Genomic DNA, 13,988 nt, shown 5'->3' with positions numbered 1-13,988 from the left:
AGCATTGTTGATTTCTTTTCATGTGTTTTATACATAGAGCAGCAATCAAATCTACACATGCTGGGAGTTACTATCACAGGTGGAAACGCAGAATGAGTCCTGTCCCTGAACAAAAACTAACACACACACATAAAGAGGAGGGAGAGAAAATGGTAGGCCAGCACAGAGAGGATTGGGGGACTATGACAAATCGTGACTTTAATAATAATAATAGGGAGAAGAACCCCAGGCTTAAACAACTTGAGTCATCAATAGCGTTTATCCAAGAGACCCATTTACTCAGAGAGGATGTGGTGAAAGTACGTAGGAGATGGCCAGGCAAAGTGCTAGCATCCTGTTGCCCTTCGCACGCGAGAGGGGTTATGGTGTTAATTCATAATTCAGTGCCTTTCCAAGTAAATAACACTATTTATGATAAAGCTGGCAGATTTTTGGTGGTTCAAGGAACTCCCTTGAAAGAGAATTTCAATTTAGTTAATGTTTATGGCCCTAATGATGATAACCCTTCATTTTTTGAGAATTTATTTCTATTGATAGCTACCCTTCCTGGTAGGATAATATTGGCAGGTGACTTAAATTGTACTCTGGACCCGAAGCTTGACCGCTCATCAGGGATGGACACTTCACACTCTCAAACAAGAAAGAAAATACAACAATATTTGAAAGATCTGAACCTCTGTGATCCATGGAGAATTCAAAACCCCAATAAAAGGGAATTCTCATGTTATTCAGCAGTATTTAAATCCCACTCCCGAATAGATTATTTTTTAATTTCCTCATCTTTGCTACCCAATATAACTAAGTGTATATATGACAGCAGTGTGTTGTCAGATCATGCCCCAACCTCACTATTTTATGAGGTAGAACAAGTGAATAGCCGCTCAAACAAGTGGCGCTTGCACCCTAAATGGATACATGATTCTGACTTTATGAAATTTGTAGGAGAACACATTGATCTCTCCTTCTCAATTAACAGAGGTGTGGACTCGAGTCACATGACTTGGACTCGAGTCAGACTCGAGTCATTAATTTTATGACTTTAGACTTGACTTGAAAAAATGTTCTAAGACTTGTGACTTGACTTGGACTTTTACACCAATGACTTGGGACTTGAATTGGACTTGAACCGGTTTACTTGAAAAGACTTGATATTTTACCCCAAATATAAAATTTAACATGCATATTATATAGAGATTGAAAATGTGACGTCATTCACGGGTAGAACCGCAAAGGATTCTGGGAACTCGTGGCAAGCGGTCAAGCGGTACTAGCGCACGCAGGCTTTCAATTAAAATCAGTTATACAGCGATAAAAAGAAACACTAAAATGTCAAGAAGCTGTTGTATTATTAACTGCAATAGCCGGTCGCATGACAGCCACGGGAAGCCGACGGGTAAAGAGATCGGTTGTTATCGGATTACGTCGTTGAAGAGAAATTGTTCGAGCCATGTTTCCGAAGTAACAAAGACGCAACGGATGGCCTGGATTGCAGCCATTCAAAGATCAAATATAACGTCCCAGAACACTCCAGCTCACAGGTTAGTCTGCTCCAAGCATTTACACGAAGGTCAGTATTTTTTAGTAGTTAATACGTCATTTTCATAACATAATTAGTGATATAGGTTACAAGCAAGTCTGGCGCTGAACAGAAATGGTCGCCCTATGCTCCTTTGTTTATTGTGCATAAATAGTGAATTGTCCTGACACAATATTGCGTTTCGCTTCTGTTATTATGGTACATTGACAAAAAGATATACTTTTATTCACAGGATAAAACAGGTTTTTTGTATCACTAATTGCCCAGTACGATTACAGCATACAATATTATTGTCACTGCTACATTTCTGTGATGCTACCAGAAATTATTTCCACTACTAATTAATTACCGTTGAGCTCAAAGGTCCTATTAATAAACGGTTAACGAATGTGTATTTATGACGACGATTTGTGAGACTGGTAAACTTATGATACTTACGATGGTCTTTACTTTCTACACGGTGCATTTCAAGGTCCTGCACCCATCTGGCGGTAAACTGTACCTGGGCTTGTTGCAGTGACCTGAAGTTACTAAACTTCATGAGTGTATGCACTCACTCCAAGAACCGTATAATTATAAATATGCATATAAATATGCTACGATGAGATAGCTGACTTCATCTAACTAGCAAATGTTGTCCAGGCTACGTTGGTGATACAGTTTTTTTAATGTGTATGATATTTTTGTCATGCGATTTTAAAGCCGGTCCTACAAGCGCATCCAAGAATAACATGCAGCGTATCTCAGAACTGTCGTGAAAATTATTCTTGGAGCTAGGTTTAATTGAGCTGCATTTTAAAGAGGTGCAATTTCACAATTTGTGTATATTTTCTAAGTTCACTATTTTGTCATGTGTTGAGAAAAACACAGATTTTAAAATTACATGGTCTAATATTTACATTTAGCATAACTGCAACATTATTTTTTCTTTTTTTTTTTTTAAAGACTCGAAAGGACTTGAAATTCAAAGTTTCAGACTTGTGACTTGACTCGGACTTTTACACCAGTGACTTGAGACTCGACTCTGACTTGCCTGACATTACTTGAGACTTGACTTGAGACTTGAGGATAAAGACTTGAGACTTACTTGAGACTTGCAAAACAATGACTTGGTCCCACCTCTGTCAATTAATACAATTCAAACAACTGCAGCCATTAGGTGGGAAGCTTTTAAGGCTGTTAGGCGACGGCTGTGTGAGGACAGGAATAGGACCCAAGATGCAGACTCCGGAGACAGAACTTAAACCAAAACAGCTTTAATGCTGAACGCAAACATCACATAACTAGAAAAAACTCAAAATAAACTAACACCGGTGGATGGGCAAAACACACAGCAAAATAAACGGTAGATTGCGACACAGACACTAAGAAACACAGGGCTTAAATACACAGAGGGAGCAATCAGGGAATGAGTAACAGGAGGGAAACACAGCTGGGACAAATCAGAACTGACGAGACCAAAGAAGCGTAAATTGAACACACTGAGACAAGACAGAGACCTTCAAAGTAAAACAGGAAACACATAACACAGACTGAACAAAGACACAGACTCACATGCAGGCACTACAAAGGGAACAGAGACGTGGGACCAGGGCAGACACAGACACTGACTGGATGTGGGGATACAGCAGACAGGGAAGACAGCAACATGGAACACAGACAGAAAACCAGAACACTAAAACTCTAACCAACCCCACCCAGAGAACCTAAACTAAGAATGATCCTAAAACCCATAAAGCAAAGCTAGAATATAATGAAATAACAAAATCAAAGAACCAAAAACACAAAACACTGGGTCAACGACCCAGGGACCCTAACAAAGGCATATATTAGAGGACAAATGATAAGTTTCACCAGCTCTAAATTTAACAAATTCAAACAGACAATGAACGAATTAGACAATAAAATTAGAGAATTAGAGAGAGAAATTAACATAGATGATTCAACACAGAACAAACAGGAATTATTGACCCTTAAAGCTAAATACGAGGAACTGTCTAAGCTTAAAGCTGAAGATGGTTTAATAAGATTGAAACCGACGTTTTATGATAAGGGTGAAAAGCCGGGTAGACTACTAGCTTGGCAGATAAAGAAACTTGAATCTGACAGAGCCATTAATATAATTAGGAACGATCAAGGGGAATTATCTACAGATCCCACAGAAATTAAAACTCTATTATCAGTTTAGTTAAAAAACATATTTTTGTGTTTTGGTGAAATGAAATTAATTGTATGAACGCTACCGTATGCTTATTACCACTTAATAAGCAGAAGTTGTATTCCTAATCATAACTGAAAAAGATCACAGGGTAGATTTATAGCCCCTGAGTGTCAGATTAATTATTACTTGACTCACAACCATTTTCTCAGAACAATGTGGTTTTCATGCACATATGTATAGTACATATCCAACTGATATCTCTGTATAAAAACATTACAAAGACCAAAGCTAACCAAGTTCTGCTGGGAAAGAAAGAGAGCTCTACTTTCCCCTTTTACCCGTCTTCTATTCCACATCCTCATGTTTCTTGTATTGTGTCAAGCTTATCAGTTGGCATGATTGTTAGATAATGGTGATATCTTTAAAACACAACAGAGATGAACCAGGAAAACACCGGCTTAGCTGAAAGGAGCTGTTTGATCGGGTTACTTGTTGTTGCGCTGGAGGGAGTGGCTGAAAACTTCATCCTGATTTGCTCTGCTTCAGGTTGTGTTAATTTATTAATTCTTATGGCAGTTTCTGTGGCTGTGATAAGGTCCACTACGGGCAGCTGTAGCTGTCCTGTCTAAAAAGATCTTCATCTATTTTCCCTGACTGTCCTTGGGTTGATGACCCCCCTGTATTCCAGTTCATTTCCCTGCGACAGCCGACCCTTGCGAGTGTCGCTTGTGTTTTCTGTTTTACTTTGAGAGTCTCGTGTCCTGTGTCCAGTGTTTTGAGCTTTGCTTTCCCCTGTCTCATTATGTCAGATTAGTCCCAGCTGTGTTTCCACCTGTTCCCCATCATACCGTCACAATGCTGTGTTTTTCTCCTCTGTGTTTCTGCTCACTTCCTAGTTCTCAGTTCATGGTTTGTTTTCTAGTTTGAGTTTCTTGTTTCCAGTTTCTCCTTTAGGTTTGTATTTGTCGTGAGTTTTTCCAGCAATAAAGCTGCCGTTTTGAGTTTATTCTTCAGGCCTACATACGGGTCCTCATCCTGCTTGCCATACAACACAACCATGACAGTTATTGCAAAGATACACCAGCCTTAATGCAGAGGATAAGCCATTCAAGTACAGTTGGACTTCCTCATCAACCGCCCCAGGCGTAAACACCTCCAGACCATAGTTTCAAAGCTACAAAAATACAAGGCCACAGACCAAAATATGACTGGGTTTGACCTCACAAGTAATGTAATTAAACAGCACCTTTCAGCTGGTGTTTTATCCGTTCATCTCTTTTGCATTCCTCTTCCTCATTCTCTCAAGATTTCCTCAATCTCCAACAGTCTGAAAAGAGAAACAAAACGTGACCAGCTTCACAAAGTGTAACAAGATGAAAATGTGATATTCATGGTTCATTGATAAAGTCTTTACTTGTGTTGTAGTGAAAGTTTCAGATTTTGCTGTGTCTGTGGGAGGAAGTTTGGAGGAAGTAACCTCCCCATATACACACCTTTGTCTGACATGCTATAAAAAGCTCAGTCGGAGTAGCAGAGGACACAATATCACCATGGAGGTCATTGTGTTTTTCTCGCTGTTGCTTTCAGTCTGCACTCTTTCAGCAAATCTGGCTGAAGCAGATAAGTCTTCAAACCAACAACCCTGTCCACAGGACACCCAAGCTGTGCTGAGACAGCTGACCGCCTCAGTGGCTGTGCAGAAAGAGCAGATCACGGTCCTACAGAAAGAGACTCAAGGTACAGTATCATGTCAGGTAGTGAGAGAAGTAACAGCAAAAACAAATTGGCATATGATCCAGTGTTGTGTTAGAGAGATATCAATGTCACTCGTAAATATTCAGAATGACTGAAATGACAAACATTCATGGTTTTGTTTTCTTGTGAAAATAAATATTTTGTATAGAAATGAAATATAAAAGTAAGTATAGAAATATTGGCCAATCCTTAAAGAAATTGATGGTCCAGGGAAATAAATTTTATTTTGCACTTATTTCAGAACAGACCGCAAAGCTGAAGAGTGAAATTGACCAGCTGAAGCTGCAGTCTACAGGTATTGTGTGGAAATCATCATGGCTCTGATCATTTCTAACTGTTAAAAAAATCTGCAGCTGACACGTTTTTGATGCTAAAATATAAAGGGTGTAAATATTTGACTTAAAACTTGGTGGATCAACATATGTTACTCCTATAAATCTGTCCACCAGGTGGCGCTACTGTGCTAGAAAATCTGTGGTTCATCACAGAGGCAACTTGACCACCAACATTGTCTTTATTTGTGGTAAAGCAGGGAGAGAGCGAGGGCAAATGAGCTGCACTGCAGTCTTTCAGCATACGGGGCAGCTGTGGCTCAGGTGGTAGCAGCTCATCTACCAACTGGAAGGTTGGTGGATCGCTCTCTGGCTCCACATGCTGAAGCTTCTTTGGGCGACATGCCTCTATCAGAGTGTGTTAGGCAAAGCTCTTAGACAAAGATCAAAAGTATGTGTATGAATACAAGCACATTGTGTGGTCAGCTGAGTAGAAAGGTGCTATGTAAGTATAATCAATACTGGTCACCTGCTCAACCAGCAGAGCTATAGTGGCATGATAACGCCATTGTTTACATACAGTCTAGGGTTCATGTCTCAGTGAAAGAGAGAGGGAAACACAAAGTGGAGAGTTGACAGACTGTGGATAAACATGACAGCGTGAAACTGCACAGATTTCAAATGAGAATCAGTTTGTTCAGTGATGCAGTCAAACAAGTCTGCTTCTTCAACCATTCTCCACCCAGCACCTGTAGGAGGTGTGGTCCTGTGGCTCTGCAGTGTGTGGGGTGGAGGATGAGGGGACGTGGGGGAGACCACCGCTCGGTGTAGCATGAACAGAATGAGAGTCACAGTTACTTTCTTACTTACAGATAAAAACATGTGAATCACTGTGTGCTGTCAGTGAGATTGTTTGATCTCTTTGCTTTTTTCAGATGGTGCAGCAAAGCTGAAGACTGAGATTGACGCGCTGAAGCAGGAGCTACAAGGTACTGTGTGGAAATCTTATCTGACTGTGCATTTACTGGCTGTACAGATGTTTTACTTTTGGCGGATCAACATATGTCAGTGCTATCAATCTATTCATAAAGTGGTGTCACTGTGCTTGAACATTTTTATTTCATTCACAGAAATAACTTTAGTACACACAGTGTTTTTACACATCAAGTACAATTACTGGATCCACTTTTCTGAATTACATTATGAAAAAAGAATTTCTGAGGGACTCTAGGATAAAATTATCAAAAAAGAAATTGAATTCCTGGAGAAATTTACCAAGAAATACATATTGCCTCTGAGTCTTCATATAGTTTTTATATGTATGGACCTCTGTATTTTGGCAATTTTCACTTTTAGCATCTGCTACGGCTGGGGTGTTAAACTTTAAGCCCAGGGGCCAGAATTGACTTGCCGAACACTCCAATCTGACCCCCTGGTCAGCTTAGGAAAATATGAACAAGGCCATAAACTTTTGGACTTTTCACTGTTTCAGTGAGAGTTCTGTATTAGTTATTATCAGGTTTATGGCTTTTCCTACTCATAAAAACCTCTCCATGGTCATTTATACTACGCTGAAGACAAAAAGAACTAGACAAAGAATTAAATGGCAGAAACATCATGTTTTTTCTCTCCTAAAGAAATCTGTCATCACTGAAAAATGAGTTTGCTCTAAGGTTTAAAATACATTGGCACAGATGTAGGGTGAGAGCCACTCAGGGCTGGGATTTAATCCTGACTGACTGTATATTTGTCAGACCTTGATGAAGACTCAGACTTGATACACGTTAGTCTATTTTAATGTTTTATTTTTATATGATCTTGTCAGAAACAGGTGACCCCACGAACTCCTGTTTTGTATTGAACTTGTGTTCACCCTGCTGATGAGCACCTGTTGGATAAGCGTTTAAAGCCATGCACAGTTTCCTTTTCCTGTTTTTTGAAAACTGAATGACATTAAACTGAGCTTATGTTTTTCTGAAGCACAAACCAAAATGCAACTAAAAGACTGAATAACACAGTTTGTTGTCTTGGCAGAAGCTACAAAATAACTTCCTGTCTGATCTAAAGGACGAGTTTAGGATCCTCAAAGTTAGATTTGATCAAATTTCATTTTCAAGTCACAGAGTTTGATTTCTTCTGTGACAGTGAAACGCTTCCAGCTGTCAAACATTTCTTTCATTGGAGATTAAAGTTTTTGTCATGGTCACTTTTTTGGGAAGAGTCTAACTCTACAACAGGAAGTTTAAATAATGACATTTCTCTCTCTCTCTCAGCCACACATGTGGCTTTCTCAGCAGCTGTGCTTCTTCCAGGCACTGGACCATACGTCGGACCCTTTAACACAGAGACCACTCTGGTCTTCAAACATGTTATCACGAACATTGGAAATGCCTACAACCCATCCACAGGTAATAACACTGAATGTCACTTCTCAGCTATGTTGATGTCAGGCTGATGTTCCAGATGTTCTAACAGCTGATTTTCCTTTTAACAAAAACAAATGTCCCACAGGTATTTTCACTGCACCAGTGAGAGGAGTCTACCACTTTGAGTTGCACATGTTTGGACATGGTGGTGTTGCTGTAGGTGCTTATTTGTACAAGAATCAAGGGCTCGTTGTTATTGCATATGAACACCAAACAGCAGCTGGAGAACTGAGTGGCTCTAATGGAGCCTCACTGCTTCTAGAGGTTGGAGATCAGGTGTTTGTGCGTCTCCTCGATGGTAGAAGGATATATGACAATCAAAATCATCACACCACCTTCAGTGGTCATCTGATCTTCACCATGTGAGAGGTGTGACAGCTCCAACACTTCCTGTTTGGCCTGTCCTGTGTGGGCGGAGCTTAGCCATTTTTAGAAGTAAAACAGGAAGTAAATCACCTGCTGGAATCAGTTTCTTGCTCTCTCTCTCTTTCTGGTTGGGTTCTAGTTTTGTGTTTATTTGTTTCTACTGACTCAGATAATTTACTTCTTCTTGTTATCTTTGATTCAAATAAATCCAGTTACATGCTCAGTGATTCTCTTCTCTTTGTCCTTTCTTCGAGTCGGCTCTTCACAAAGTGCTGCTCCTCCATTAGGTCCTGACTATTTTCTATAAGTTGGTAAACTGCATCGTTTTTTATTGGCTCCACTGTCCTGTGTTGGTCAGTCTGTTATTTTGGTGACTGCTGGCCCACATGTTTGCTTTTAACTGGAGTCTTTCCTGTTAAGTTGAGCAAAATCCAACAGTTTTTTTCTCTTCTTTGATAATCATGCAGGTGTTTTTCTTAAACTCTTAACAGATGTTAAACTTAATCTGACTATCATGATAAAAATGTAAACAGCTGATTTAGTTTGATATAAAATGTGTGTCAGTGCTGTGGAGGAATGTTTCCTTATTTTCCATCCGAATCCAAATGCAGACACAGATAACTGACTGTAAACTTACTCGGGTTCATTTCTTTCAATTCTTTACTTTCAAAATAAAAGCATCTTTGAACTAGCATTGTTGATTTCTTTTCATGTGTTTTATACATAGAGCAGCAATCAAATCTACACATGCTGGGAGTTACTATCACAGGTGGAAACGCAGAATGAGTCCTGTCCCTGAACAAAAACTAACACACACACATAAAAAGGAGGGAGAGAAAATGGTAGGCCAGCACAGAGAGGATTGGGGGACTATGACAAATCGTGACTTTAATAATAATAATAATAATAGGGAGAAGAACCCCAGGCTTAAACAACTTGAGTCATCAATAGCGTTTATCCAAGAGACCCATTTACTCAGAGAGGATGTGGTGAAAGTACGTAGGAGATGGCCAGGCAAAGTGCTAGCATCCTGTTGCCCTTCGCACGCGAGAGGGGTTATGGTGTTAATTCATAATTCAGTGCCTTTCCAAGTAAATAACACTATTTATGATAAAGCTGGCAGATTTTTGGTGGTTCAAGGAACTCCCTTGAAAGAGAATTTCAATTTAGTTAATGTTTATGGCCCTAATGATGATAACCCTTCATTTTTTGAGAATTTATTTCTATTGATAGCTACCCTTCCTGGTAGGATAATATTGGCAGGTGACTTAAATTGTACTCTGGACCCGAAGCTTGACCGCTCATCAGGGATAGACACTTCACACTCTCAAACAAGAAAGAAAATACAACAATATTTGAAAGATCTGAACCTCTGTGATCCATGGAGAATTCAAAACCCCAATCAAAGGGAATTCTCATGTTATTCAGCAGTATTTAAATCCCACTCCCGAATAGATTATTTTTTAATTTCCTCATCTTTGCTACCCAATATAACTAAGTGTATATATGACAGCAGTGTGTTGTCAGATCATGCCCCAACCTCACTATTTTATGAGGTAGAACAAGTGAATAGCCGCTCAAACAAGTGGCGCTTGCACCCTAAATGGATACATGATTCTGACTTTATGAAATTTGTAGGAGAACACATTGATCTCTCCTTCTCAATTAATACAATTCAAACAACTGCAGCCATTAGGTGGGAAGCTTTTAAGGCTGTTAGGCGACGGCTGTGTGAGGACAGGAATAGGACCCAAGATGCAGACTCCGGAGACAGAACTTAAACCAAAACAGCTTTAATGCTGAACGCAAACATCACATAACTAGAAAAAACTCAAAATAAACTAACACCGGTGGATGGGCAAAACACACAGCAAAATAAACGGTAGATTGCGACACAGACACTAAGAAATACAGGGCTTAAATACACAGAGGGAGCAATCAGGGAATGAGTAACAGGAGGGAAACACAGCTGGGACAAATCAGAACTGACGAGACCAAAGAAGCGTAAATTGAACACACTGAGACAAGACAGAGACCTTCAAAGTAAAACAGGAAACACATAACACAGACTGAACAAAGACACAGACTCACATGCAGGCACTACAAAGGGAACAGAGACGTGGGACCAGGGCAGACACAGACACTGACTGGATGTGGGGATACAGCAGACAGGGAAGACAGCAACTATGGAACACAGACAGAAAACCAGAACACTAAAACTCTAACCAACCCCACCCAGAGAACCTAAACTAAGAATGATCCTAAAACCCATAAAGCAAAGCTAGAATATAATGAAATAACAAAATCAAAGAACCAAAAACACAAAACACTGGGTCAACGACCCAGGGACCCTAACAAAGGCATATATTAGAGGACAAATGATAAGTTTCACCAGCTCTAAATTTAACAAATTCAAACAGACAATGAACGAATTAGACAATAAAATTAGAGAATTAGAGAGAGAAATTAACATAGATGATTCAACACAGAACAAACAGGAATTATTGACCCTTAAAGCTAAATACGAGGAACTGTCTAAGCTTAAAGCTGAAGATGGTTTAATAAGATTGAAACCGACGTTTTATGATCAGGGTGAAAAGCCGGGTAGACTACTAGCTTGGCAGATAAAGAAACTTGAATCTGACAGAGCCATTAATATAATTAGGAACGATCAAGGGGAATTATCTACAGATCCCACAGAAATTAAAACTCTATTATCAGTTTAGTTAAAAAACATATTTTTGTGTTTTGGTGAAATGAAATTAATTGTATGAACGCTACCGTATGCTTATTACCACTTAATAAGCAGAAGTTGTATTCCTAATCATAACTGAAAAAGATCACAGGGTAGATTTATAGCCCCTGAGTGACAGATTAATTATTACTTGACTCACAACCATTTTCTCAGAACAATGTGGTTTTCATGCACATATGTATAGTACATATCCAACTGATATCTCTGTATAAAAACATTACAAAGACCAAAGCTAACCAAGTTCTGCTGGGAAAGAAAGAGAGCTCTACTTTCCCCTTTTACCCGTCTTCTATTCCACATCCTCATGTTTCTTGTATTGTGTCAAGCTTATCAGTTGGCATGATTGTTAGATAATGGTGATATCTTTAAAACACAACAGAGATGAACCAGGAAAACACCGGCTTAGCTGAAAGGAGCTGTTTGATCGGGTTACTTGTTGTTGCACTGGAGGGAGTGGCTGAAAACTTCATCCTGATTTGCTCTGCTTCAGGTTGTGTTAATTTATTAATTCTTATGGCAGTTTCTGTGGCTGTGATAAGGTCCACTACGGGCAGCTGTAGCTGTCCTGTCTAAAAAGATCTTCATCTATTTTCCCTGACTGTCCTTGGGTTGATGACCCCCCTGTATTCCAGTTCATTTCCCTGCGACAGCCGACCCTTGTGAGTGTCGCTTGTGTTTTCTGTTTTACTTTGAGAGTCTCGTGTCCTGTGTCCAGTGTTTTGAGCTTTGCTTTCCCCTGTCTCATTATGTCAGATTAGTCCCAGCTGTGTTTCCACCTGTTCCCCATCATACCGTCACAATGCTGTGTTTTTCTCCTCTGTGTTTCTGCTCACTTCCTAGTTCTCAGTTCATGGTTTGTTTTCTAGTTTGAGTTTCTTGTTTCCAGTTTCTCCTTTAGGTTTGTATTTGTCGTGAGTTTTTCCAGCAATAAAGCTGCCGTTTTGAGTTTATTCTTCAGGCCTACATACGGGTCCTCATCCTGCTTGCCATACAACACAACCATGACAGTTATTGCAAAGATACACCAGCCTTAATGCAGAGGATAAGCCATTCAAGTACAGTTGGACTTCCTCATCAACCGCCCCAGGCGTAAACACCTCCAGACCATAGTTTCAAAGCTACAAAAATATAAGGCCACAGACCAAAATATGACTGGGTTTGACCTCACAAGTAATGTAATTAAACAGCACCTTTCAGCTGGTGTTTTATCCGTTCATCTCTTTTGCATTCCTCTTCCTCATTCTCTCAAGATTTCCTCAATCTCCAACAGTCTGAAAAGAGAAACAAAAGGTGACCAGCTTCACAAAATTCAAACTCCAGAAGTATGAGGAAGTGTCCTACAGTGGCATCAGTTCCGGTCACCCTTTCACAAACAAATATCCTGCACTTGTTTTCTGTAGTCACAAAACTGAATTTAGGATTTCTGCCCAAAGCTAATAGTGACATTTCGACCCAAACAGCTGTATTTCTTGAGTGTCAGCTTCAGAGCTGCACAACATGTTGATTACCACAGCTCAAATGGAAGAAAGCAGTCCTACATAGTTGTTTCATATGCACACCGAAAGACATATACTGTTAAAAAATGACTCCAAGAAGGCCAAGGTAATGCCATTTAGAACAAGCAGAGAGCATATTCAAGATTTTGGGGGCTGAGTACAATAACTTCAAGTTATTGTATAATTTTTTATCTGAATTTAGAAGCAGGAAATTAGAGGTCACCCAAGTCTTTATATCTTTAAGACATTCCTGCAGTTTAACAAATTTGTATAACTAATTATATTAAAATTACAAAAAATTAAAACTCATTCTTTATTAAATGTGTTTCTTCTATAATTTGTGTGTTCTTTAATAGAAAGCAAGACGCCCATGCTCATGCCCATGTTCGGATAACGTTAGGAGGAAATGGTAGAGCGCAACACTGAGAAGAAGTGTAGAAAACAAGTCATTTCTAGCCCTCTTTAAAACTCTATTATCAGTTTAGTTAAAAAACATATTTTTGTGTTTTGGTGAAATGAAATTAGTTGTATGAACGCTACCGTATGCTTATTACCACTTAATAAGGCAAGGCAAGGCAAGTTTATTTGTATAGCACAATTCAACAACAAGGTGATTCAAAGTGCTTTACAGAGACATTAGAAACAAGAACAAATAAAAAGCATGATTTAAAATTGATTAAAACAAGCAAATAAACTAACTAACTAATTAACAAACAAACAAACAAACAAACAAACAACAGTATATAAAATCAAAACAGATTAAATCAGAGCAGTAGATAAAATCAGTAGTTAAATGTAAGTTTTGAAATTTAAGCTTAAAGTGTGGATTTGGTGCTTTATTCAAATGCAGCTGAGAACAGGTGAGTCTTCAACCTGGATTTAAATAAACTGAGTGTTTCAGCTGATCTGAGGCTTTCTGGGAGTTTGTTCCAGATATAAGGAGCATAAAAGCTGAATGCAGCTTCTCCGTGTCTGGTTCTGACTCTGGGAACTGATAAAAGACCGGATCCAGATGACCTGAGGGATCTGGATGGTTCATACTGGGTCAGGAGGTCATTGATGTATTTTGGTCCTAAACCATTCAGAGCTTTATAGGCCAGCATCAGAACTTTAAAGTCTATCCTCTGACGGACAGGCAGCCAGTGTAAAGACCTCAGAGCTGGACTGATGTGGTCCACTTTTTTGGTCTTAGTGAGGACTCGAGCAGCAGAGTTCTGAAT

The 13,988-nt window shown here is 39.3% G+C and overlaps 1 protein-coding gene across 1 annotated transcript; it reads left to right on the top strand.

Moving 5' to 3' along the window:
• The first annotated feature begins 5,248 nt into the window (after positions 1-5,248).
• On the top strand, positions 5,249-9,206 carry LOC146566290 (complement C1q-like protein 2). Its single transcript, XM_085288001.1, has 5 exons — positions 5,249-5,435; positions 5,695-5,748; positions 6,661-6,714; positions 7,999-8,133; positions 8,237-9,206. The coding sequence occupies exons 1-5, from the start codon at positions 5,249-5,251 to the stop codon at positions 8,515-8,517; spliced, it is 711 nt and encodes a 236-aa protein (XP_085144127.1). The 3' UTR covers positions 8,518-9,206.
• The last annotated feature ends 4,782 nt before the right edge of the window (positions 9,207-13,988 follow it).

The sequence above is a fragment of the Mchenga conophoros genome, linkage group LG10 (genome assembly GCF_057382185.1).
Source record: "Mchenga conophoros isolate Kocher_MC1m ecotype Shallow Benthic linkage group LG10, M_conophoros_male_GT1.1, whole genome shotgun sequence".
Lineage (NCBI taxonomy): Eukaryota > Metazoa > Chordata > Actinopteri > Cichliformes > Cichlidae > Mchenga > Mchenga conophoros.
The sequence above is the reverse complement of the archived record's forward strand: the minus strand, read 5'-3'. Positions and strand labels throughout refer to the sequence as shown.